Source organism: Episyrphus balteatus, chromosome 2 (assembly GCF_945859705.1).
Source record: "Episyrphus balteatus chromosome 2, idEpiBalt1.1, whole genome shotgun sequence".
Lineage (NCBI taxonomy): Eukaryota > Metazoa > Arthropoda > Insecta > Diptera > Syrphidae > Episyrphus > Episyrphus balteatus.
Genome location: NC_079135.1, coordinates 105,621,403 through 105,649,075, shown reverse-complemented (window position 1 = coordinate 105,649,075; position 27,673 = coordinate 105,621,403). Strand labels below are relative to the sequence as shown.

General features: G+C 30.7%; 1 protein-coding gene across 1 annotated transcript in view; it reads left to right on the top strand.

The window, feature by feature from the left end:
* Window positions 1-23,877, top strand: part of LOC129910085 (probable phospholipid-transporting ATPase IM) — a 37,492-nt gene extending 13,615 nt beyond the window's left edge. The window contains exons 3-22 of the mRNA XM_055987346.1: window positions 9,586-9,798; window positions 10,115-10,207; window positions 10,394-10,837; window positions 10,899-10,982; window positions 11,040-11,174; window positions 11,233-11,481; window positions 15,700-15,866; window positions 15,925-16,048; window positions 16,130-16,303; window positions 16,365-16,641; window positions 16,701-16,856; window positions 16,919-17,036; window positions 17,103-17,243; window positions 19,326-19,477; window positions 19,540-19,763; window positions 19,861-20,086; window positions 20,144-20,247; window positions 20,311-20,559; window positions 22,950-23,069; window positions 23,630-23,877. Of these exons, the coding sequence (XP_055843321.1) occupies window positions 9,586-9,798; window positions 10,115-10,207; window positions 10,394-10,837; window positions 10,899-10,982; window positions 11,040-11,174; window positions 11,233-11,481; window positions 15,700-15,866; window positions 15,925-16,048; window positions 16,130-16,303; window positions 16,365-16,641; window positions 16,701-16,856; window positions 16,919-17,036; window positions 17,103-17,243; window positions 19,326-19,477; window positions 19,540-19,763; window positions 19,861-20,086; window positions 20,144-20,247; window positions 20,311-20,559; window positions 22,950-23,069; window positions 23,630-23,854 (3,675 nt within the window). The 3' untranslated portion in view covers window positions 23,855-23,877. The remainder of the gene's footprint in view (window positions 1-9,585; window positions 9,799-10,114; window positions 10,208-10,393; window positions 10,838-10,898; window positions 10,983-11,039; window positions 11,175-11,232; window positions 11,482-15,699; window positions 15,867-15,924; window positions 16,049-16,129; window positions 16,304-16,364; window positions 16,642-16,700; window positions 16,857-16,918; window positions 17,037-17,102; window positions 17,244-19,325; window positions 19,478-19,539; window positions 19,764-19,860; window positions 20,087-20,143; window positions 20,248-20,310; window positions 20,560-22,949; window positions 23,070-23,629) is intronic.
* Window positions 23,878-27,673: the final 3,796 nt, after the last annotated feature.

Below are 27,673 nucleotides of genomic sequence, written 5' to 3'. Positions count from 1 at the left end.
GAAACTTTACCGCAAGAATTTAACCAAAAAACAAAAACCCTAATGACCAATTGGGATGAAATAACAACAACATATAGACGACTTGGAGGCGATGCAGCTGTAGAAGATATACAGCTTTACTTTGAGCTCCAGGATGAATTAGATTTGAGGATCACCTGGCTACCAACTAATACATTGCCAGCTGAAACAGTTCAAATGAATCAAGGACGAGCAACAACAATCAAGCTTCCAAAAATTGAGATACCCAAATTCGATGGAAGCTATCTTAATTGGCCGCAGTTCTTCGATCTATACAAACAAATGGTGCACAACCAACCAATTGCACCGGCTCAAAAATTATACTTTTTAAAGACAAATCTTACTGGAGATGCCCAAAACCTCATTCAACATTTCCATGCCACTGATGACAATTATGAATTGGCTTGGAACACTCTAGTTGACAGGTTCAACAACAAGCGGTTGCTGTTATCCGCTCAGTTAAGCCGATTGTTCCAATCAAATACCATCGTAGACACTGTCAGAAGTCTCAAGAGGCTGCATGATACAACAAAGGAAGTCATTCAAGCCATCAACAATCTCGGCTATGACACCAGTGGATGGGACCCATTAGTTGTACATCTATTGCTGGAAAAAATGGACAAAGACACCCGAATGCTTTTCGAGGAATCCCTACAAGCACCAAGAATAACACCAACTCTAACCCAATTACTGGAATTTGTCGAATGCAGGTTCCAAGCCCTGGAGACGGTGAAATCAGATGAAAGGAAGAAAGCGGTAACCACCGCATCTGAAAATAGGGAAGTTTCAAATTGTCCATATTGTAAAACTAATAATCATAAGATCTTTAATTGTAAAAAATTTATTAATCTTTCAGTTGAGGATCGCAATCAGCAGGTGCGGAAGCTTCAACTTTGCACCAACTGTTTGCAAGGACATCGTTTCCCATCGTGTCAACAGCAACGTAGATGCAAGGTTTGCAACGGGAAACACAACACTCTACTACACTATCCAAATAAAAAAGATGTCAACGTAAAAAACCCAGCATCCGGTAAGTGTGATAATATTATTGGTCGGGTGGGTGAGTTTCCTTCAGGGTCCCATAATAACAATTCTCTAGGGGTCGTATTAAAGGGTCGCGAGGTATATCTCGCCACGGCGATTGTGAACGTCGTGAGTTCAAAAGGAACGCGTATTCCTTGTCGTGCTATGTTAGACTCGGGATCTCAATTACATTTTATTACAACATCCCTAGCCCAGCAGTTAGGGAGCATAAAGCGAAGAAAGGACATTCCGATTAGCGGAATTGGAGGCAGGGAAAGTCAGGCCAATTTCGTAATAAATGTTCATTTAGAATCCAGAACTTCATCATATAAAAGAACTATTGAGACCAGTATAATGCCAAAAATAAGTGATTATATGGCAACTGCATCTCTGGATAGGCAAACTTTGCAATTGCCCTCCAATATTCTTCTTGCTGACCCTAACACAATTAGTTCCAACCGCATAGACTTGTTAATTGGAGCAGAGTTATTCTTTGAGCTTCTTTTGCCGGGAGAATTTAAAATCTCAAACAATCTTCCTCTATTGCGGAATACTAGATTAGGATGGGTTTTAGCAGGAAGCGCTGTAGATTCTTCCCAAAATTCTCATTGTCATTCAGTGTCAAAACCTAGTCTGAGAACACTAGATAAAATGGTCCGATCACTGTGGGAAAGTGAAAATTTTGAAGTTGAATCGAAGGTCTACAGCGAAGAAGAATTTAAATGTGAAAAACATTTTAATGATAACGTGGAAACAACACGCCAGGGTCAGTACATAGTACGACTTCCTTTTAAGAAAGACCCAAACCAAACATTAGGAGGTTCAAAAGAAATTGCAAAGAAGCGTTTTTATTCATTAGAAAGAAAACTAGAAAAAAATGCAGACCTCAAAGAAAGTTACACAAACTTCATGGAGGAATATGAGCGTCTAGGTCATATGACTGCAATTCAAGAGCTTGACATACCAAAGTCAAATTATTTTCTTCCACACCATTGTGTAATTAAACCCGAGAGCTCATCAACAAAGCTCAGGGTGGTTTTCGATGCTTCTGCAAAGACGACATCTGGGTATTCACTTAATGACACCCTCATGGTTGGTCCAACAGTCCAATCAGATTTATTTTCAGTTATAGCCAATTTCAGATTACATAAATATGTATTCACTGGCGATATTAGCAAAATGTATCGTCAAATACTCATTCATCCAAAGGATAGAGCATATCAGCACATTTTATGGAGGCCAGATCCTAAGAGCACATTAAGAACATACCAGCTCAACACAGTTACGTATGGAATGGCGTCTGCCTCTTATTTATCTACAAGATGTTTGGTCAAATTAGCAGATGATTTTCAACATATATATCCTAATGCATCAAAAATTATTACAAAAAATATCTATGTGGATGACTGCCTAACAGGAGCAGATTCTCTTGAGGAAGCCAAGTTGCTTCTCAATGAAACAATAAAATTATTAAGTCAAGGAAATTTTAATTTAACCAAATTTTGTTCAAATGATCCACGCATTCTAGAAAATATTCCAATGCAAGATCGAGAAAGAATGTTAACAATCTATCAGTCGGAGGTCATTAAAACCCTTGGTTTGGTTTGGGACCCAATTGAAGACACATTCAAATTTTGCTACAAGTACAATGCACCCAATGATTTAAAGATTACCAAACGCCGCGTTCTTGCCGACTTGGGAAAATTCTTCGATCCCTTGGGATTGATAGGCCCAGCCATATTACTAGGAAAAATATTTTTACAAGAACTTTGGAAATCTAAGATATTGTGGGATGAGAATCTGCCTCAAGAACAGGCTTATAAGTGGGTAAACTATTTATCAGAATTTTCTTCTTTGTGTGAAATTAATATCCCACGCCTTATCTTAATAGACTCAGCTACGAAATTAGAAGTGCATGCATTTTCCGATAGTAGTGAAAGCGCATATGGCGCATGCATTTACTTAAAATCTATTGATAATGAAGGGAAAGTTTTTGTTCAATTGTTATGTTCAAAATCTCGTGTCGTTCCCTTAAAGGCGACAACTATAGCTCGGTTAGAGCTTCAGGCGGCTGTCCTAATGGTGGAATTAGTGCAAAAAATCCTTCCAATAATCAGTAGGACGATCACATCAGTCAGTTATTACACCGACTCTACAACGGTTTTAACATGGGTAAAGGCACCTTCCTATACTTGGGAGACATATATAGCAAATCGTGTAGCAAAAATCCAATCTAAATCAGATTTGAATCATTGGAATTATGTAAAGGGAGTATTAAATCCAGCAGATCTTATATCGCGTGGGTTAGGAATGCCCAATCTTGTAAGATCAACCATTTGGTTCAATGGCCCTGAGTTTTTAAGACAAACTTCAAGTATACAAATGGAGTATTCGATTCCAGAAGAAATCTCTGGGCATCGAAGGCCAAAGACAGTGCTAAATATGTCAATCCAAAATGATATAATAAATTCAATCAACCATAAAAACTCGTTTTTTACACTGCAGAAAATTTTTGCACATTGCTATAGATTCATGATGAATTTTAATATTCGCTGCAAAGGAAACAGAAGAACTGGTTCTTTAACCGCGGAAGAAATCCAGAAAGGAACGCATTTGTTATGGAGGATTGTTCAATTAAGTGTTTTTCCCGAAGAGTATAAGGCACTTCAGGCAGGGAAACCTCTCCGCAATACCTCTAGCATAATTTCGTTAAGCCCATATTTTGATAAAACAACAATGTTAATACATGTGGGTGGAAGACTTAAAAATGCTGAAATTCCTTCCCAAGCAAAAAATCAAATATTACTCCCAAAAAATAATATAGTTACCACATTACTCTTAGATCACTTACATAAAAAACATCTACACGTTTCCCATAGAACACTTGTATCTATCTCTCGGCAACAATTTTGGATTTTGAGTGTAGGAAGAGAAACACAAAAGGTACTTTCTAAATGCATCCAATGTTTCCGTGCGAAACCCAAATCCATAGATCAATTAATGGGTAATCTACCTAAGGAAAGAATCGTACCTTCTCGCCCATTCTATTATTCAGGGGTGGACTTTTGTGGGCCAATACGAACACATTATAATATTCGAGGGAAAACTCCAACAAAATCGTATCTTGCAGTATTTGTATGCTTTTCAACAAAAGCTATTCATATTGAAGTTGTATGCAACCTTACTACTGAATCATTTATTAACTGCTTGAAACGATTTATAGGAAGACGAGGTGTATGCCATACTATATTCTGTGACAATGCCACAAACTTTGTAGGGGCAAGAAACCAATTAAAAGATTTTCAAGATTTTCTTGATTCGTCTGAAACTCAATCATCGATTAATTCAAATTGTTTAAAAATGGGAATTAACTGGAAACACATTCCACCACGTTCTCCCCATTTCGGAGGCCTTTGGGAGGCCGCTGTTAAATCCGCAAAAACATTGTTGTTAAAATATTTAGGAGAAGCGTCTTTAACTTATGAAGAGCTTTCCACAGTTGTGATTCAAATTGAATCTATCTTGAATTCACGCCCACTTACACCTAACTCCTCAGATCCTAATGACATGCAGGCATTGACTCCCGGTCATTTTTTAATTGGTGCTCCGTTGACATCGCTTCCAGAACCTGACATAACTGATCATAACATCTCAAGATTAGACAAATTTCGTCAGATTCAGCATATTCAACAGCATTTTTGGCAAAGATGGTCAAATGAATACCTCCATCTTCTTCAACAGAAATTAAAGTGGAAGGTGGAATCCAAAAATCTAGAACCTGGAACAATGGTTGTTTTAAAAGATGCACACCAGCCTCCAATGAAATGGAAGCTCGGACGTGTAATCGAAGTTGTCAAGGGAACAGACGGATTAGTACGAGTGGCATATGTTAAGACTGAAACCGGCACATATCAACGAGCTGTTCAAAATCTTTGTCCCCTACCGATTGACCATAAAGAGCAGCAAAAGGATGCTGCACAAATCCCAATAAAAAAACAACCCCTGATGAGATTAAGAAGTGGGAGATACCTCCTTAACTCTTTAACATCATTATTATGCTTCATGTTGCTATTGTTTCCATTAGCTGCCTCTTCAGATACCGAACCAATAAGAATAACCCAATTTGACCATCCCACAGGGATTTATTTTGAAGATATAGGTAGTGCGAGCACCGTTAATAGTTTTTGGAACATTTATATATTTTATAATTTATCATCATATTGGCTAGAGCTAGGAGAAGTGAAAACTTATTTACAGAGAATGGATAATATTTGTTTAGATGAATTGAAAATTAATCCGTACTGTTTGCCTACAGTAACAGCTCTCAAACAAAGAGTTATAGCAATCGAATCAAACAATGACCTCATTCATAATTATCATACTTCTTACAATAAAAGGATAAGAATTGCTAGATCTCCTTTCGATTTTATAGGAAACGTGGCACATAGCTTATTTGGGGTATTGGATCAAGATGATGCTAAGGACATACAGCACCAAATCTCTTTGGTCAACCAAGATGAACAGCATCTCGTGCATCTCTTTAAAAAGCAGAGCTCAATCGCAGATTCAACCGTAAATCTGCTTAAACGAAATAATCTGCAACTCAGTCAGCAATATCAAGGTTTTAAAACCATGTTCGAAAAATCCTTAAACAGCATTGAAAAGCATCAAGAAATAATCGATGTCAGTCAGCGCTTTTCTGCATTAACTTCATATTTGATTTTGTCAATTTCAAACCTCGAAAGAGTGCAAGACACATTACTTGACGTTCTTCTTAGTCTTAATAATGTCAAAATGAATCCTCATTTTATTTCGCCGTCACAATTTACTAAACAGCTCCAAATTATTCGGAACAACATTCCATCCCATCTTAACATTCCGACAGCATCTGTATTAGATATTTTTAAGCTGTCATCTATTAAAGGACGAAGTCTTAATGACTCAATAGTATTTGAAATGATGATCCCTTTGGTTGATAACCAAGAATTTCAGCTTTTTAATTTAGTTCAGTTTCCTCTATTTCAAAATGATTCAAGTTTCATAATAGAATTATCATCCCCTTATTTAGCAGTCACTGCAACAAGAGATAGGTATTTTGAATTAACAGAAAATCAGCTATCATCATGCCACTTCCTCTCAACGAAAAATTTTGTCTGTAACCAACAACTACCAACAATGATTCATCGAGACAGCGGTATAAGTTGTGAAGTCTCGCTTCTGAATCATTTGAGTAGTGCTTTAAGTCACTGTTGTTTAACGAGATCCATCTCTCAAGATCGATGGGTAAGCCTAAGAAGTTCCAATACTTGGATATTTGCTCTTAAGGAGGCTGTAACTGGTTTATTGGTGTGTGAAGGAATAACAAAAAGTCTTACCCTAAGTGACAGTGGTTTTATAGAATTTTTGATACCATGTATTTTAAAACTTCCACACATAGTGATAAATGGTCGAGTCTTTAGCAATACCACCTTAAAAAACTCATTTGTTCCCTCTATTAAAATTTCTGAGTCAATTAAAGGTAAAATTCCGATGAAAAATATGAACATCATAACATCCCCGAGCAATGAGACTAATTTTAAAGAGATAGAAGATTTAAAAGGCAAAATTAGTGAAGTTGATAAAGACCTAGATAATGATACCTGGGTAAATTCTATAAATACGCACGATTACCATCATTATAGCATGAGCTTCATATTATTCCTTACAATGATTGGCTTCATTATTTTTTATTTTATTAAAAAAAGAAAACCCAAACCACTTCCTAGAAGAAGCGCTCCTCGTTTTGAAATAGACACACAATTTTAAATTTTTTTGAGGGATTAGATCCCTCAAAGGGGGGGAGTATGTTAAGTAAACATTTTTAGTATCATTTTAAGTAACCATATGACCAATAGTATTATCACATTGCATTGTTGCTGACACGATGGGAAATGATTTCTTACCAGTTCCCACTGAGTGTTCTTTTTAAGTATAATTATGTATTTTTTTGTATTCTATCACCCATTTTTACCTTTCCTACCATATCATATTTCCACCCAACTCCTACTTCTGCGTGAGACCAGACGAAATAAGATCATTTAATAAAAGTTCAATGTTTAGTCTCACGCGCTGAGTGTTCATTATGCTGACTTGTCATTTTTGGCAAAGTACCTTTAAATGATCGGCATAATGGGCACTCGCTGTCCAACCACTTTCAAGTGAACATCAAATAAAAATTGTAATCAATAATAATAAAAAAAGGTGTTTGTATTTTCAAGGTTCTAAAGTTTAAAGAACAAAAGGAAAAACGAGTAACAAAATGAACGATGTCGATGTTTTGCAGATTTAACGTCGATGTATCGGCGATGTATCGGCTTAAGAAACATCGATGTATACATCGATGTTTTTAACAAAAACATCGATGTTTTGAAAACATCGATGTATCGTTTGCATCCCTAGTTAAGAGCGCACGGCATATGCTTAACGAAAGTTGACGAAGTTCGCATATGCGCATTATGGCTATCCCATTAGAATTGTGTATGTTCGACAACTCACTCATGCCATTTTGACATAAGCCCATGCGCGAATATGCTTATTATAGTTTGGCCTAAAGAACTTAACCCTCTGTCGGCACACGGGTGCGAATTTGGCAAGACAAAAATAAAAAATAAGGATCTTTCAAAAAAGTGGTCGCAAAAAAGTCTCTTTATAATGGTGAAAATATATTTTTTTGGAACTGTGAGTACAATATTCGAATTCCTCAGAAAATTCTACATCAATTTTATATATGATTCTCCATAAAATATTGAGACTGAAAAAAGTTCTAGCCACATGAAAAAGAGCAAACCAAATTCGCACCTGTGTGCCTATCAAGTCACAATAAAGAGGTGTGCCTACAGAGGGTTAAGTATAAACGTTCAATTTGTCATCGAAACCAAAAATAAAATCATTGGCTTTTTGCAACCAATTACAGATTTTACTGTCTCTTTAAAAAAAAAAACACCCTTTCACCTACATTTTTTTTATAAAAACTCTTTATTCTTGCTTTCTAATCCCAAATTCAACCTTATTACCAAATTTCCAAAGGGGGCCCATTATTTTGTTTTTAATCTCAAAAGTAGCATAATTGCTGTATTTTAAAAGGGTACCACTATTATTAGTTACTTTTTCCAATATACCCACATTTTCTCTACACCTAAAAAGAACACCCTTTCACATGAAAAAATGTGGGGACTTATTTTATTCGTAATTCTCATGGGAAAGACAACATTTTTAATAAATCTGTAAGGGTACCTTTTATACCATTAATTTTATCGGACTTATAGCGGATTTTGCATAATTCACAAAAAAAAAACACCCTTTCATCAAAAATATTTTTAAGAAATTTAAGGATCATTTGTCCCTTTTTTATCTAAAACCTTCATCGCGAATTTCATTAGTGTAGTATGTTTTTCACATGGTTTCAATTATTTTTTACCTGTTGAGATAAAAAAAGGTACCCTTGTTTTTAATCGACAATAACTTTTCATAGAGCAATCGTTTTGACTTTATTTTTAAGTCATTAGATTCAGCATCAAAAAATACTTTAAAAACATGTGTCATATTATTATATTCCACAAAAAATTTTGTGGAAAAAACACCCTTCCACACAATTTTTTTTTATAGACTTTTTTGATCCTTGGTTCTTATCCCAAGAGCAAACTTTTTGCCAAGTTTCATAAGTGTAACAATTTTTTTTTTCAAATGCCTATTTTACCTGTACTATGATGTAAAGAAGAAAAGAAGTTGATAATATGTGGTCATCAAAACCAGTAGTTCTTTTCAGATATTCGGAAATGAGCCTGCCATTTTCTTGCTCTTCAACGCTGAAAATGGAAAGTCATTTCTGACTGTGATTTTGAACCAATGGCTTAATTTAACCGAAAATCTATACAATTTTTTGAAATTAAAAAGTTCAAGTAACCTTTACTACAAAGTGTTTCGCCCAGGAACAACAGAACGACGTAAGACAATTCAATTACTTTGCTTACAAAATTTAAATTAATTTTTATTATTTTATCCTTCGTTATTCGATATGATCTGAGATTTCTAGAAACGTTTTGACGATTTGACTTTTAAAAATTACTTTGTCAGACCTCAGATCAAGACAAAATTAGACCGAAATCTTTTCAGTATTGTTTGAAAAGTGGAGGGCTCGTGGAAGAACTTGCGCATCAATCTTTTAAGTTTCAATTGCCCAGAGTACGGTAAGCACCATGAATTGAATAGAACTTATTAATTTTAAATGAAGTCAGATGAAAAGGAATTATAAATTCGGGCCTTTGTTGAACTTGAAAAACCTAAAATGCCTTCATTGCGGTCATTAGAAGAGAGTAGATTAAAAAAAGAGACGGCGAATGTGAAAATTTTTATTCAATTCACTTATTCCAGTATTCATATTTTTACAATATAAATTTAAATAATAATAACTATTTGAACTGAGCTAATTTTAAACCTTGAACTTTGTAATATAAATTTACTTGTTCCATATAGATTTTGTATTAACCTTTTCAATTTTCTTTTCAGAACAACTACATAAAAACGTCCAAATATAGCTTAATAACTTTTCTACCACTCAATCTACTCGAACAATTTCAACGTCTTGCCAACTTCTATTTTTTGTGCCTTTTGGTGCTGCAACTGATTCCAGCCATATCATCATTGACACCAATTACAACAGCAATACCACTTATAGGAGTATTGACATTGACAGCAGTTAAGGATGCTTATGATGATATTGTGAGTAAAATTGAGATTTGTATTTGTATTTATTTTAATAATTGCAAAATTGTTCGTTCTTGTTGATTCTCATGATTTTAAGTGACCTCATAGAAATCTTTTTTTCTTTTTTAATTTTCAATGATTTTTTTTTTTAAATCAGGTTTTATTTATTTATTTAAAGTAAAAAACAACAAACATTGTCATTTAATAGTAATGATATAACTTTTATTGAGTCTGTTAGTTTGTTTGTTTAGTTGCGAGGGTAGTTTCTTGGAGGAAATTTATCATAATCAGGTGTCTTTTTTACAAAATGTATTCCTTTTACTTATTCTAGCAACGCCATCTGTCAGATTCCCATGTAAATAATAGAAAATCGAAAACCTTGCGAAACGGCAAATTAGTTGATGAAAAATGGTCAGGTGTACAGGTAAGACAAGAATAATAATTTTTTTTTCTTTTCATTAATAATTTCTTATATTACCAACTTGACCTTGAAAATATTGCAAAAAACTGTTTACTATGACAGTTAAAGGATATCAATTAATTTTTTAAAACAAATAAATTACCTTATTTCTATATGCAAGCACGTGTATGTTCTTTTATAATTATGTAGGTTGGCGATGTGATCCGTATGGAGAACAATCAGTTTGTTGCTGCCGATATATTATTATTGTCAACAAGTGAACCAAATGGTTTATGTTTTATTGAAACAGCTGAACTTGATGGCGAAACAAATTTAAAATGCAAACAATGTTTAACAGAAACAATTGAATTGGGTCAAAAACATGACTTGATTTGGGGATTTAATGGCGAAATAATCTGTGAACGGCCAAATAATCATCTAAATAAGTTTGAAGGAACATTAATGTGGAACAATCAAAGATTTGCATTGGATAATGAGAAGATACTTTTACGTGGATGTGTTCTAAGAAATACCCAGTGGTGCTATGGCGTTGTTGTATTTGCTGGAAAAGATACAAAACTTATGCAAAATTCTGGAAAAACTCAATTCAAAAGCACAGGAGTAGATAGACTATTAAATTTTATCATTATTGGTGTTAGTTTTACATTAAATTTAACATTAAAAATGCATTGAATATCAATTTTTTTGTTTTTAGATCGTCCTTTTTCTTCTTTCTATATGCGCATTTTTTACTGTAGCTTGTGCAGTTTGGGAAGGTTTTATTGGGCAACATTTTCAGGTAAAAATTTAAGGGTTTTAACTATTTTAAGATTTCTATTTCATTTTTTTTTTTTAGGTTTACTTACCATGGGAAAATATTATACCCAAAGAAGTTGCGCAAGGTGCCACTATAATTGGATTATTAGTATTTTTTTCTTATGCAATTGTCCTTAACACTGTTGTGCCAATATCACTCTACGTTTCAGTGGAGGTAAAATAGTTTGGCATATATTTTTTAAATTTTTACTTAAGTGTTTTTAATTTTGTAGGTAATACGTTTTGCCCAATCATTTTTAATTAATTGGGATGAAGAAATGTGCTATGAAAAGACCAAAACCCATGCAAAAGCAAGGACAACTACACTCAATGAAGAATTGGGACAAATTCAGTACATTTTTTCAGATAAAACTGGAACATTAACACAAAATGTTATGACATTTAATAAATGCAGTATAAATGGCAGGTCATTTGGTGATGTTTATGATCCAAGGACGGGCGAAATACTTGAAACGAGTGATGTAAGTACATAATGTTATTAAAAATATTTTGTATTTTACAAAAAATCAGATAATTGTGTTTATTTGCTTTACAAAAAAGCTGGATTTCGCTTTGTTATTGTAACGCTTATAAAAACAATGATCTGATTTGGATCACAAGGAAAATAAGGCACTGCTATTGCTTATGTTATCAAAATTGATGGATTATTCAAAACCTTTTAAAGTTTGAACCGTAAAATTTAGGTTTTTCTAAGACTGAGACTTTTGGAAATGCTTTAAGTTAACTGAAAGAACATTTAAATTTTTATTCATGGCGAAATATTTTTGAAATAAAAATACAACGTTGATTATTTATTTCTGAACTCTTAAGTATAGGAGGGAAGATTTTGAGTGCGTAAAAGACGCGTTCCTTCTGAAAGTTAAGGGATAAAGTAAGAGATAACAAACTCGAATTTCTTAGTTTTTTACCGACTTCCAAAAAGGAGGAGGTATTCAATTCGACTGCATTTTTTTTTTTATGTTTGTTACCGCATAACTTTGGACTGAGTGAACCAATTTTGATAATTCTTTTTGTATTGGAAAGCTGGTGGCTGCAGTGTGGTCCCATTTCAATTTAGTTCACTTTTAGCCATAGGAACTATTTTAAAAACCATAAAAAGCAGTTTTGATCCATGGAAGTCGGTTTTGTTTTTTTGCTAAAAATGATTATTTTTTTTCAAATGAGTGTATCTTTGTTGTAAAAGAAGCAATTTTAAGTTTGAAATGTTCAAAGTAATGTTTATTGTGCAATCTTTATGAATATTTTAAACAAATTTCTGTATTCTTAAAATTTTTAATGCTATACGCTAATTTTATCATGAATTATATCAAACTTTCAAAAAAAAAAACTATTTTCATAAAATTAAACATGAAAAACCAAAAAAAAAAATACATCTTCTATTTTTTACTTGCGAAATATGTAGGAAATATACGAAAATTTTGGATTCGTAACAATAGACATGTAAGGAATTTGGAACCGTTACTAACGGTACCTGCCATAGAACTTAATCGTACACCATTCAATCAATTTCAAAGAAATTTTCATTAAAAATCGTTATTGTAAATTCAAAATTAAATAAAAATTTTCGAACATTTTTTTTTTTGAAAAATGAATTTTTTGAAAACAGGTTGATGATTTTTGTTTGTTTTAAGTGCCCCTTAAAACTTGACAAATATTCAAAAGTATTTGTCCTACTTATCTAAAACTTAAGTGTTAAGTGTTCTAGATTAAACTTAACCAAATGCTCTTTGGTCTTGGAGAAAATAGCTATGTTAATATACATAAATATTCAATTGTTTTTATTTTCTGATCAAGAAAATCTAAAATTATTTATTGTTACATAGTCGAGGATGCATTGACTTTATTTATTTATTGACTTTATTTATAAAAGATGAACATTTTAAATGACCACTTTTGATCCCATTTAACTTTTTTTTAGTTTGTCCTTCAGAATTTTTTTTTATTTATGAAAAAAAAAAAAAAAAAATACCTACATCCTTTACAATTTATTTATTAATGAAATCCTTGGAAAATGAAACCACTGTGTGTTACACTCATGCACAGTGGTGCCTTTTATGAATTTTGGCTTCAAAAATCGTTTACATGGCCATTTCTTGAAAAAAAAGTAATGAAATTTGGCACATTTAAAGAGTGATGTGCTGAATTTAAATTTAAAAAAAAATTGCAAAATTGATGTGTAGGTACAACATTTATTCCAATATTCCTCTTTTTTTGTCCAATTAGCAAAAATTTCGACTGCGTCAATTTTGCTGAATATTTTAAATCCTTATTATTCCAAGTATTTTTCAGTGTTTGTGTTTGCCTTAAAACATAGTTGGCAACCATCAAATCTCTAGGGTAAAACTGTAGAAGTAGATTGATTTTTTAGACCAAAAATGACGGTACCTGTCATATACTTGGAAAAGTTTAATTTTCTCAATAAGGGCTCCTTCACTTGTTTTAAAACAAGGCCTATCTTTTTATGAAAAAAAGTTTTTTTTTTCAAAAATCGTTATCGTTAGGTACTTCCACAAAACTGTTTTTTAAAATCTGATTTTCTCCCGAACGCTTTTCTTAATTTCAATAATAACACTGGTCGGCAAAACACAAAAAAGTCGGGAGCAAGAACTTTGTTAGGTGACTTTCATTGACTTTAGTGTGCTGAATTCAAAACTGTTTTATTCTATCACGTCTAGTTTTTTAGCTACACTCATCATTTTTTTCGCTATAAACTTCCAAAAACTAATTTTCAATTAAGTTCTTTTTGATGTTTTGTCAAAAATAGTTGGTAACGATATATTTTTCCGTAATATGTTGCTTTTTTAAAGACTAAATCAGAAGATGAAAACTGGAATTTGGTTAAAAAAAAACAATTCATTACTTTGAAAAAAAAAAGAAGAAAGATTTTGAGATATTTATCCTTAATTTGTTTTTTTTTTTCAAAGTCTTTGAGAAAAAAATTTTTTTTTTTGATATTTCATAAGTAGTTTTGCAAAAAAAATAACTTAACGGTGATGCAATTTCACCTGTTAATATTCAAGTATTTCAAAAATGTGACGTGCCATTTAAATTTTGACTTCGGATTCGGATTCTTCCTTTAGAAAAATTGGGTTTGGTTCATACTCTATTTTCGTTGCCGACCAGTGTAATTTAAACAAAAACACATATAATTTTCATATATAAATACAATTTTGAAAAAAATTAATTTTGGGTTTTTGAAATTTTTTATTGAAAAATGGAATTTTCGGATTAATTTTTTTTTCGAAATTTTGGTTTAAGGTGTTGTTTAATAAGTGCTACAAAATGGCATACCAACTTTATTTTAAAACTTCTTTTTTAATAAATTATTTACAAAAACATAGTTTGTTAAAAAACGGCTCAAACGTTTTTGAAATATTTTTTTCTAAAAATGCATCTTTATTAAAAAAAAAACAAACTGCATACTTTCTTTTATTTTCATATACATTTATTAAAAAAATTTAGTATTTTGAAATCGTGCATTTTATTTATTTACTTACCTACTTCGACAAATACATTTTTATGAGATTTTTCTGATAATTTTTAAAAATATTGTTGATGTGATGTAGGTATAATTTTATCACAACAAAAACATACTGTTAAAAAAAGAGCCAAGTTCTCCTATGTTGAAATTATGCTGGCACAAAAAGTACTGAGATGTAAAAGTGTACCAAGTTCTAAAGTTTGGGTTCAAATTCGTATCAATAAAATTTTGATTGTTCTCTTGACAATTTCTCTTTTAATTATCGATTTTTAAAGTTATTTCAAAAATTGCCAAGTAAACAATCAAAATTTTATTGATACGAATTTGAACCCAACCTTTAGAACTTGGTACACTTTTACATCTCAGTACTTTTTGTGCCAGCATAATTTCAACATAGGAGAACTTGGCTCTTTTTTTAACAGTATGTTTTTGTTGTGATTTCACTACTTTTTGCAAGGTATGGCTGTAGAATTGAAAATCTCTATATTTGATGAAAATTCAGTGAAAATGGGGGCGGTTGCCACGCCCCCTGGCTGAAATTCTCAAATTTTAAATTTTTTCCTTTTTATAAACTACCATCTCTACCATTCTACCAAATTTCAAGATTCTACGATAATCAGAAGTGCTCTATAATATTTGATGAAAATTCAGCGGAAATGGGAGGATGCCACGCCCCCTGAATTGAAAATCTCAAATTTTCGATTTTTTCCTTTGTATACACCACAAGTCCTATCACCGTGTAAAATTTCAAGTTTCTACGATATCGGGAAGTTCTCCATAATTTTGATGATCTGTCAGTGAGTCAGTGAGTCAGTGAATCAGTGAGTCAGTGAGTCAGTTACGCTTTTTGCTATTTTTGAAGACCTATATCTCAGAAACTACTCATCGTAAGAGGCTGAAATGTGAGGTGTTTGGTTTTGACCAGCTCAACAAATGTAGCGAGTTTGAAATTTCTAGCATCTTTGGTGTGCAAGTTAGAGGGGGGTCGAAAATGGCCTGAGTTGTTTCCTGTAAATAAGGGTGTAGGCCAAAGTTGCTAGAGAACTTGGCTGGGCACTACCGTGCCCCTTGATATAAAAACCGATATATATTCTATAATAAATTTGTTTTCTTTTTCTATAATTTAAACATTTCAAAAATCACAAGAAAACTTTACTTTTGTATTGAACAAGATAATAGTATATTTTTTTGTTTACAGGATATACCATTGGTTGATTTCTCTTCAAACGTAGAATATGAGCCCACATTCAAATGGCATGATCAAACGCTTCTGGATGCAGTGAAATCAGACGAAGGACACGTTCATACATTTTTTCGTCTGCTAGCACTTTGTCATACAGTTATGCCAGAGTATGTAGATGGAAGGTAAGTTAACGTTCTAGAATTACAAATAAAAATCTTAACCCAAACTTTCCCATATCAGGTTAGAGTACCAAGCACAGAGCCCAGATGAATCGGCTTTGGTATCAGCAGCGCGAAATTTTGGTTTTGTTTTTAGGTCTAGAACACCAAACAGTATTACGATAGAAGTTATGGGTCGAAAAGAGGTTTGAATAAAAAATCTATTAAATTTAACATTTTTTTCATGTTAATATAACTATTTATCTATTTATATTTACAATTTGAAGGAATATGAACTCTTAGGGATATTGGATTTTAACAACGTTAGAAAACGAATGTCAGTGATATTACGTAGAAATAATAAGTTAGTTTTATATTGTAAAGGAGCAGATAATGTTATTTACGATAGATTAAGTTCCAATCAATTAGATATAAAGGCCCGAACCCAAGAGCATTTGAATGTAAGGTTTTTTTTTTTTTATTAAAATTATAACTTTATTATAAAATCTAATTGATTGATAGAAATTTGCTGGTGAAGGTCTTCGAACTTTGGCTCTTGCCGAACGTCATTTAGAAGAAGATTTTTTTAATTCATGGCGACGAAGACAGCAAGATGCCGCAGTTGCACTCACTGATCGAGAAGACAAACTCGATGCAATTTATGAAGAAATCGAATGCGAATTGGAATTAGTTGGTGTTACTGCGATTGAAGATAAACTTCAAGATGGTGTACCTGAGACAATTGCTAATCTTCAAATGGCTGGTATTAAAATTTGGGTACTTACTGGTGATAAGCAGGGTAATAAATGAAAATATTTCACAAGTCAAGTTTTTTTTTAACTTTAACTTATTTTTCAGAAACTGCCATAAACATTGGTTATTCTTGCCAACTACTTACCGATGATTTTGTGGATGTGTTTATTGTTGATGGTACTTCATTTGACGAAGTTGAAAAACAATTAAAACTATTTAAGGAATCTGTAAAAATTGTTAATAAATTTCACCCCAATCCTCGTAAGTATTTTGTTACTCCATTTGTGCTCTTAAATTCACATGGAATTTTCCATAACTTTCAGCCATTGTAGATAATCTAACCACATCATTTAATAAATCAAATCAAAATGGACTATCGTCTATGAATGAATCGAAGCCAACAGTGCCATCACCACCAGCGATATCGGTGGTTACTTTTAGGTAATTTTATAACTTTTAACTTATTTTGTGATCAATATTAATTCTGCTTTGTCTCTTTTAATAAAGCGCTGAATGCAACGAAATGTATGATGAAATGGAAAGAAACTCAGCAAAAGTTCATATTGATACGGAAGAACGCGTTGGTTTTGCTATTGTTGTTAATGGGCATTCACTTGTTCATTGCCTTTCACCGGAACTTGAATCAAGGTGAGAAAAAATTTCGTTTTACTTGATCTAGTGGCTTGTGTCAAAAATATGTAATTGTAGAGATTTCGCTAAGAATTTGGTACAGATGGCTTTTGAGTGATTTTTAGACCAGCAGTGAATGTTTAGGATTCGTGGCCTAAGTCACTGAATTTCAATAAATTTTTTTGTACAAAAATGTTTTAGTAACTACTGTAATGTTAAAAAGATTTCCAAAAAATTATTTCTGGCTTATAAAATTAAGTTAACATGGCATTTACATAAATTTTATTTTGAAAAATTAAAAAAAAAATATTTAAAGAATAACGGCTCTAACTATTAAATTTTTTTTTTGTTTTGAAGTCTTTTTTTATGCAAGAAAATTAATGTTTAAAGAATAACAGCTCAAATTATTTTTTAGTTATTTGTTATACAAGAAATTTAATAATGCTACGTTTGGAGGTCAAAACCATTTAAGGAGATGCTTTTGTAGCTTTAAACCAAATTTTATTAATTTTTATTATTTTTGAAATTTATTCGCAAAATTCTTTTACGAATTTTTGAAAAGCTTTAATATTCCAAGCAACTTTTAACATAAGAGCAAAGCAAGTACCTACCTATCACTCTGTCGTGGTTTTTTTTTATAACTTTCAAAAAAAATCGAAAAATCGAGATCGATCTAATTTTCTTGACCTATTTCTCTAGAAAATGTACTGAAAAAGTAAAATAGAGCTTAAGCTCATTCTTTTTGCATATGAGCCAATGTCCAGATTTTGTATTCCACTATTTTTACTTGCGATATAGGTACTATAGGGCAAGTTTAGGATTCGTAAAAAAAAAATCGAACTCGAGTTAACAATTTTACGTGACATTACGATGATAGAGAATGCCAAAAAAGTGGGTCCGGCAATTCTGTTTGTCTGTCTGTGTGTCTGTCTCTATCTTGATCTGCAGCCTAAACGAGTGGAGTGATTTTCTTCAAACTTGGTATTTAGCAGTTTTGGGTAATTCCCTAGAGGGGAAATTGAAATTTTATTTTTATGACCAAAACTAACGGTACCTGCCATATAACGGCAATAGAAAAGTTAATTTTTTTTTCAAAAACAGCTCTAACGATATTGATTAAAATATTTTGTACCGTTATTAACGGTACCTGTCATAGAACGGTTTTTTTGATTTATGAATATCTCGTACAAGACCAACTCGCTTTCAACGAAAATTTTTATACAAGAGCATTTAAGTAAAGGTAATATTAAAATTTAACAAAATTTTTAAAAAACACACTTTTGGATTTTTAAAAAAATATTTAAAAATTTTTTTTCGAAAAATCAATTTTTATGTGTAAAAATTATTTCTTCAAAATGGCATATCAACTTTTTTTTGAAAAATGTTAGAAAATTTTCATATACATATGTATGTATGTATAAAAAATTATTTTTTTAAAAAACGGCTCCAACGATTTAAAAAAAAATTTTCTAGAAATACTTTTTTATACAAGAAATAAAATGACATACTTGTGATGGACCAATTAGACAAAAAAATCTAAATACGATCCAAAAACCGCAGTTTCGAGCATATTTCGAAAACGTGACGTGTCAATACAATTTATTACTGATTTTTTATTCGGAAACAGCGCACAAAAAAGAATTCAGAAAGGAAAGCAATTTCGTTGTAGGGTTTTTGTATTGGAAAAAGTAACAATATACATAAGTCTCTAATATATTCTGGGCTCTTGATCTATGTAGGAATTACTTTTGATGGTTTTCTTTGTAAGTTCCCTTTATTTTTGCAAAGTTGGACAAAAGGATAGATTTAACGTACCTATATTATTAAAAACAAGAGGATGAATTTCAGCCCCAATTACCAATCGTTTTGGCTCCGTAATAAGTTGTGTTCCTTAATCGCTTCTTCATATAAATTAAACTTAGTTCATGCCATGCACCCTTTTATTGAAACATCTGTTTGAATTTTTTGGTACAAAAGTAAGAGTTGCTGGTATGACTTTAGATCTTTTTAATAAGGATACTAGTACCGAATTTGCAAAAAAAAAGAAACTTAGTTTAAAAAAATATTTGTATCAAAAGACTTTATTTTTACTCATTCCAGATTCCTCGATATAGCTGGACAATGTAAATCGGTAATATGTTGTCGAGTTACACCACTTCAGAAAGCCTTAGTTGTCGAGCTGATAAAACGTTCGCGAAATGCTGTAACGTTAGCGATAGGTGATGGGGCCAATGATGTTTCTATGATAAAAGGTAAGTAGTCTAGTCAATGCTCTCACAGTATTAATAATCTTATATTTAATATCTTTTCCTAGCGGCCCACATTGGTGTCGGAATATCTGGACAAGAAGGACTGCAGGCAGTACTCGCTAGTGATTATTCGATTGCCCAATTTCGATATCTTGAACGACTTCTTTTAGTGCATGGCCGTTGGTCATACTATAGAATGTGTAAATTTTTACGATATTTTTTTTATAAAAACTTCGCCTTCACTTTATGCCATTGTTGGTATTCGTTTTTTTGTGGTTTTAGCGCTCAGGTAAATTGATCTTTATTTTTTGGAACTTTAAAGTAGATTATATTGTAGTTTAAAAACCTTCCTTTTTATCAATGTTTAAAAAATGCTATTTTTGTAGACCGTTTTTGACCCGATGTTTATATCAGTATACAATCTATTCTACACATCACTGCCAGTATTAGCGCTTGGTGTTTTCGAACAAGACGTTTCTGACAAACATAGTGTAGAATTTCCAAAGCTTTATACACCCGGATTGAAGAGTTCACTCTTCAATACTCAGGAATTCGTGCGTAGCGTATTGCACGGAGTCTTTAGTTCCTTAGTCTTATTTTTAATACCATATGGTAAGATTTAATAAGTTTAATAGAGCTGCTATTTTAATACAAATTTATGCATTTTAGGAACGTACAAAGATGGAATCTCTCCAGGTGGTTATGTTTTAAGTGATCACATGACTCTAGGAGCTGTTGTGGCCACAATACTTATTATAGACAATACAGCTCAGGTAAGAAATTATAATTTTTTTGTTTTTGAAAATCTCTTAGATACGATTTTTATTTTTTTGCAGATCGCTCTCTACACATCCTATTGGACGGTAGTTAATCATATTATGATATGGGGTAGTCTCATATGGTATTTCATATTGGACTATTTTTATAATTATGTTATTGGTGGACCTTATGTTGGCTCACTGACACATGCAATGAAAGAAGCTACATTTTGGTGTACAACTGTGATAACAGTTACCGTCATAACAATGCCGGTATTGGCGTATAAATTTTACTCAGTGGATTTGTTTCCTAGTTTATCCGATAAGGTACGTTTCTAATATTAGAATTAACAATTTATTTAATGTTGTTATTTCGTAATAACTTGCTGTGATTATACACACTCATTAATTTTTATTTTTTTATTTTCAAAAAACGGGACGTTATTGAAAAAAAAAAAAAAAAATAACTTAACGAAAATGACGACATTCCAGAAATATTTGTTTTATTTTAGGGCCCGAAAGTGAGCCAAAACTCACCTCAGCGAATTGAGTAGGATAAAAGACGTTTCCTTTTCAAAAAAAATCATTAATCATACAACGATCAAAGGGAGTTTTTTGTTGATTATATACGGTTCTTTTTTTTAAAGTCTCCATTTGACTTTTTTGACTACGCTCCTTTCAAGCAGTTGAAGTTTAGTTCTTAAGTCAAACTGCAAAATTGAATCTTTTTTGAAACCAAAATTACTTGAAAAACCGCTCAGGAAGAGATTTTTCTTCAAGAAAATTAATGGATAATGTTTTAGCCTGGTACGCAGCTGAAGCGAAACGAAAAATGTTTAAGTCTCCAAAGGCTTTAAACTTCAAAATAATTCGAAAACAGTCCCCAAAAACTGAATTTTCGCTCTTGCATTTGGTCCACTTAAGCTACTCGTTACGTTAAGAAAACTTAAGGGTTTCTTTGATTTTAGCTTATGAACACCAACTGAAGAAATTTTGAAGTAAATTCGTGAGTAAACACTCAGAAAACTCATCTCAGACTTGTGCTTGAGAATTTCGTCCTAAATTTCATTTCTTTGTTCATTCGCTTATTTCATTCGTTGGTAGCTGTTATATGCAAAGGATACTGCAAAAACTTGAACTGCTTTAACGGGCATAGTTTCTATTTAATTTTTCAAGATTAGGTGGCTTAATAAACCAAAGTTTTTCAGAATCCACTTTAAACACCAAACCAATATTGGAAGTTTATATAGGTTTTTAATTCACCCTACTTGAGTCAACTTTGATTAAAAAATAGATTTTTGATTTAACGATGACTAGCTTCAAAACTATAAGTGGAGTAACTAAAGCTAAAAAAACCGCAATATTGAACACCCAGCGGAACAGGTCCGATTTGGCGATCTTCTTGTTTAAACGTCAATAATTTAAAATATTATAACATCTATAGGTTAAAAATTGCCGTATTGTTTTTAGTTTTTTTTTTTTTTTTTTAATTTCATTTAAGAATTGTATGAACAAAAAAATTTTTTTAAAAAGCTGTATAAGCTTTTTCCTACCTGTAAAATTAAAATTAGGTAAATTGAATGTGTGTTTTTGAAAAACTAGTCCTCAAACTCAGAATTTTGAAAAAAAAAAAATTTTAAAATGTCTTTTTTAAAATTTGTTTGTAATAAACTATGGTGGCCATAGCCATATTTATTGTTGTTAGAATTCAGAAAAGAAAACGTCAATATGTACCTATAACAATTTCTTAAAAAAAATTCAAGTGTGTTTAAACTGTGTTTTTCAAAAAAAAAATTTTTTTTTCAAAGTTCAACACTCAAATATAAAATTATTTTTTCTTCATTTAACAGTTTTTATTGTTGAAGGTTAAATAGAGAAAGTTTGAAGATCTTGTTTGTCAAAATTAAAGTAATTTTAATTTTGTTTCCAAAACTTTATTTTTATTAATTTACCTTTTCCTCTATTAAATTTAACTTACAACATATCCACAAACAAAATTTTCAAAGATAAATTCACATTTTAATACAAAAAAAGTTAAAAAAAGTCTTTTAAAACTTTTTTTTTTGTAAAAATTCTGAGTTTGAAGGCCATTTTTTCAAAAAATCTTCATTTGATTTATTTGATAAGAACTAAGCAGATAAGAATGAACTTCTAGATTTTAAAAAATGTGTATTTATATAGTGTATGTGTTGCCGTTGTGTTCAAATTATTATTATTTTTTTTTTTGTGTTTGAAGTCAATTTGTGAGAAAATTGCATCTACACCTTAAACGATGGTAGATTGTCTATCACTCCTGTATATTGTTTAAACTTAATTTTAATTTTAAAATCAATACGGCAACAGATACATTTTTCAGCCTACAGAGGTTAAAGCATTTTTTTTTTAATTACTGGCATTTGAAAAAAACGCCAGTTTTATTAGGTATTTTTTCGTTTAAATATCCGAAAAAAATCACTTTAGGCTACAAAGTGTTACAATAACAAATATTATGTTCCACATACGCCACAGTGACCCGGTCGATAATAGTTTATAATTATAACAATTTTCTTTTGATATTTAAGTTTTAAATTCCATGAAAGGAAATATCATTGCAAAATGGAATGTACCTATTGAAACAAGAACATAAAATATAATGAAATAAATCGAAGATGAATTTTTTTTGTATCATTAGTCAAATTATACATGTATTTAAAAAATACTGTCTTATTTTTTTCAAGATTCGGTATAAACAACGTGCTGCTCAATTAAAACTCAGGCAAGGTACTCGTATTCAACGTGTGACATCGAGTAGAAGAGGCCGACGTTCCTTGCGATCTGGATATGCATTTGCTCATCAGGTAAAATAATGTTAATTAAGCCATAATGATTGTTCAGGGAGTTTTTGCAAGTTTCGTTTTTTTTTCCTAGAGACACAATTTCTAACAGTTTTATAACATTAAGCTATATCTACTTAAAAGAACAAAATACATGGTTAACTTTTACTGTTCAAAATAGTGTGTAAATGGGTCTCTGCGTGATACCCACATTTTTGACAGTTGTATTTTTGGGTATTTTTATTGTAACGGGTGTGACCTAAATTAAATTTATAATATTTTTGGGGCTTAAACATTTAATATATAATTTTTGGAAATTATCACATCTATCTGGGTGTGTTACATTATTCCATACGTTACGGGTGTGACATCTTTCGCAATACACTGTGACAACACGAAATAAATTTTAATCAGTAAAATTAAAACAAAAACAAAACACTATACATTATTGGCTGAAAAGTACAATAAATAGAGAGTAAAATTGAATCATGTGTCACACCCGTTACAATAAAAAATAACCCTTTATATAATTTATTGTAATCTCTCATATAAACTTTTCCTTTCTATTTAATTTTATTTTGCAGGAAGGTTTTGGCCGTCTCATAACATCTGGAAAAATAATGCGAAAACTTCCACAAGAATTCGCATTCCCCCTTGGTCTCGGTACAAAAAGACAAACATCATCAACAGACAATGACGAACCCAAACACAGTACTAACACATCTCCCAATAGCTCAACAACGCCTTATAAATCAGACGATGTGAGTCCACGCGCACCCTGCCAGGATTTAGATACTATCAATCTATAATAAATAAAATTAAAATTGAAAAATACGAAATAGTTAAGATTTAATAGTAAGAAAAACAAAGAACAAAAAACTAATATATATAAAATTAAGGTTATATTGACCAATTTGCACCAAAAAAAAAAAAAAAACAAAACCAAGACAATTTGTGAAATTAGTAAGTAAGTTTGTTATTATTATTAATATTAAATTATGCAAAAAAAATCTATAAGTTAACAAGCATCAGGTGTACATAATATAAATATTTATTTTTAAGCTTTTTATTCAAACCATTTTAAAGCGGTAAAATAAATTTCTAAGGTACAGAAAAACCAGAGATAAAGTTTTGTATCGAATCTCAGTAAAATTATGTTTTCAATGTTGTTTCCAATCGATTTTAAATTGATAGCAATCACTTTGAAACTAGATTAAAACTGATTTGAAACAAATTTGCAATCGCTTTCGAACTAATTTTTATACTCGATTTTTAAATAATTTGCAATAGAAAACAAATGACAACTTTTAGATGGGTTTGAGGCTCGAAACATTAAAATTTTTTATATGGTACTAGAAAGAAACCTATTTTTAACTTTTTTGTTTAATTAAAAACTCAATGTTATAAAAAATTAATTGTTTCTAATTTAACATTTAAAATGATATCTTTCAAACAAATATACAAAAATAGTATTTATAAATGAGTTATTATTTTAATTTGATATATTTATTTATTTTTTAATTGAGTCAAGATACTTAAGTTTTACACAAAAAATAAAAAAATAATTTTACTTTTTTTTAATATGTATAATAACAAAACTAAATATAAACTAAATAATCAAAAAAAAAAAAAAAAAAAAGAACAAAGAAAACTTAACTTTATTATAATTATATATTAAATCTTATATACATATTTTTTAAACTAAAAACAGGTATGTGAAAAAAAAGGTTGCATCATTGAAAAAGTTAACTAATTTCGTACAATTTAATTAAATAAAATTAAAACTGTTATATCACCAAAACCGTGTCTTGTTGTAAAAATTGTATAATTTTCGCAATTATTCTGCCTTATATTCTGCTTTAACTGATAACCAAAATAAAATGTAGATATTTTAATAAATAAGTTGCTCTATTTTTTATTTAATATTATTTTTTTTTTGTTTTTAATTTTTAATTGATACCAAATAATATTATGTGACAAATCTTTTATTATTAAGAATAAAATACTATTGTACTAAAGGGAATTGTATAGTTCCAATTTATGTAATAAAAACAAATAAAAAAAAAAAAAACTACTTTAAGAAAAATAGATTGTTTTAATAGATGCGAAAAGGCTGACTAAAGATTTTAGCTTGTAAAGGGGTTGTATCACAATTTAATAGATCTACAGGGTCATTCAGAAGCAAAGGTGGGGTCGAGACAAGAACAAAAATAGTATAGAAGGGGGGAGGGTCGACCCGTTTCTGCAGAAGGGGCTATTTTCTAAAAACAAATTTACCTAATTTGGACAAAAAAAATTTAGAATCAGCGCACCTAGCAATAAATAACTAGGTATTCCTTTTTATAAAGCGAAAAACCTTATATTTTATTTGGTTTTTAAATAAAACTGTTTGAAAAATTAATTTTCAAAATCAAAATTAATTTTCAAAATAAAAATGAAAACAAAAGTTGGATACTAATTATTTCAAAATTGTATTTAACTAAAGCACTAATTTAGTTTTCAAATTGTATAAATTTAGAGTTATTACATATATATATAGAAATATATAGAAATTCGTTTTTCAAAGGAAAGAAACAACTTTTGAAATCAAACTAAACTTCAAAATAAGTATGCAATTAGATTTCTTTTATTAAGATGCATTTTTAGAAAAAAATTCAAAATCGTAAAAGGCGTTTTTTAAAAAACTAATTTTGTATAAGTAATTTAAAAAAAAAAAGTTTTAAAATAAAATTGGTATGCCATTTTGTACAAATTACTAATCAACAGCTTAAAACAAAATCCCGAAAAAAAAATTAAATATCCTGTTTTCGAAAATTTGATTTTTCAAAAAAAAAAAAAATTAATTTTTTTTTTTTTAAATCCAAAAATTAATATTTTCAAAATATTATTTCTGATTTATACTTTAATTATATAAATGCTTTTGCATAAACAAATTGTTGAAATTGAGTTAGTTGTTTGGCAGAAAATCAGATTTGAAAAAAAGGTTCAAATTCTGATACCTACCTACCGTTAGTAAGAATTTTCGAAAAAAAAAACTTTTTTCATTCAAAGATAGACATTGCATTGTCTAAAAAAGTAAAGCCTGAATTTTTATAGCAAAATCGCATGGGCGGTGTTTGAGAAAAATTAACTGTTCTTAAATTGGTAGATAGCCAAGTAAATTAAGTCAAAATATGGTCCTTAAAATAAAAATCTATTGATATGATGTTGGGAGCAACAGGAACTTGGAAAAGAGGTTGGCATCGATTTCATTTAATAGCTATTTAGAATCGCAAAGTGGATGCAAAATGACATTTTTCCATATAGGTAATTTCCATAATTCTTCAAGAATAATAAATTGTAGGCGGATACACTTGCCTTGGAAAAACAATGGCTTTTAAGTGGCATTGTCGGTGAACATAAGGCAGATGATTTTCTTCTGAAATTCATGGCTTCAGGTTTTTGAAAATACTGTAATTCAGCCTGTTTTTTTTGACTGACCTAAAAAACTCGGTTATTATGTGTACATAACATAGCTAATAGGTATGTTGATACTCCCTAGTATTGAAGTGCCGAATACGCCAAATTGCACTTTTTGAACAAGGTATGCATTCTTATGTTTTCGAGGTTACTCTTTTCAAATCTGTTATCCGTTTTTTTCTATCTTTTTTTTCGTTGCAGAGATATTCACTATTTTTTTTTTTTGACAAAAACAACAAATTTTGGCATTTACGTCAAATTTTTCATGCAATTTACGAACATTTTGAGAATTGTTTTGACGTACGTCTTACATCGTTTATGTTTTTTTGTTTTAAAAGAAACTTCTGATTTTAATGGGGTATAGGTACGGCAAACTCATTTTGGACAAAAATTTAAATATTTTGAAAACTAAACGAATTTCAGATGTCCAATATCATGTATATAAAAGATACATTTTAACTATATATCATACTAAAAAATCAAAATTTGCAATAATCTTTCGAACATATAAATGCGATTTCCCAAAAATGTAAAAATGGCGTATACGGCACTTCAATACTAGGTCGAAGAAATATTAAATATGCATATTATTTAATAAATCTTAAATCTTATGAAAAATTCTAAGTTGGAGTTTATAGTTGCACAACTGTCATGAAAAATTTCCTTGAAGAAATACGCTAAGATTATGGCAACGCACAAAGGTCTTTTATCTGTGTCTTCCTAAATTTTCGATAACCATTCGATAAAGTTGCCTAAAAGGTTCTTTTTGGGAAACGTAAGAAATTTCTATTTCGAAGATAATGCAGCAGAAAAAGAAAGCACAAGGTCAAAAATATTTAAATTAAGGTTTACCCCAGGATTAAATTTAAGGTTCACTCTGCGCTAAGGATTTCTGCAATACCCACAAAAAAAAAAAACACATTAAATCATTGTTTAAGTATACATTTATTGCATTGCTCTGCCTTCTGTGCTTACACAATAGTTTAACAAACACCATTTTTCTCCATTTTTTTTTTCTCTTTATTTCATCTTTATAATTCCTTTTTTTATTACTTCTTATATTGTATACTTTATGAAAAAAGCATAAAAATAAATTTTATTTAACCAAACTTAATGTTTGTTTAAATTTTTACTACATAATGTATATTAATATTTTTTTTCCATTTAGT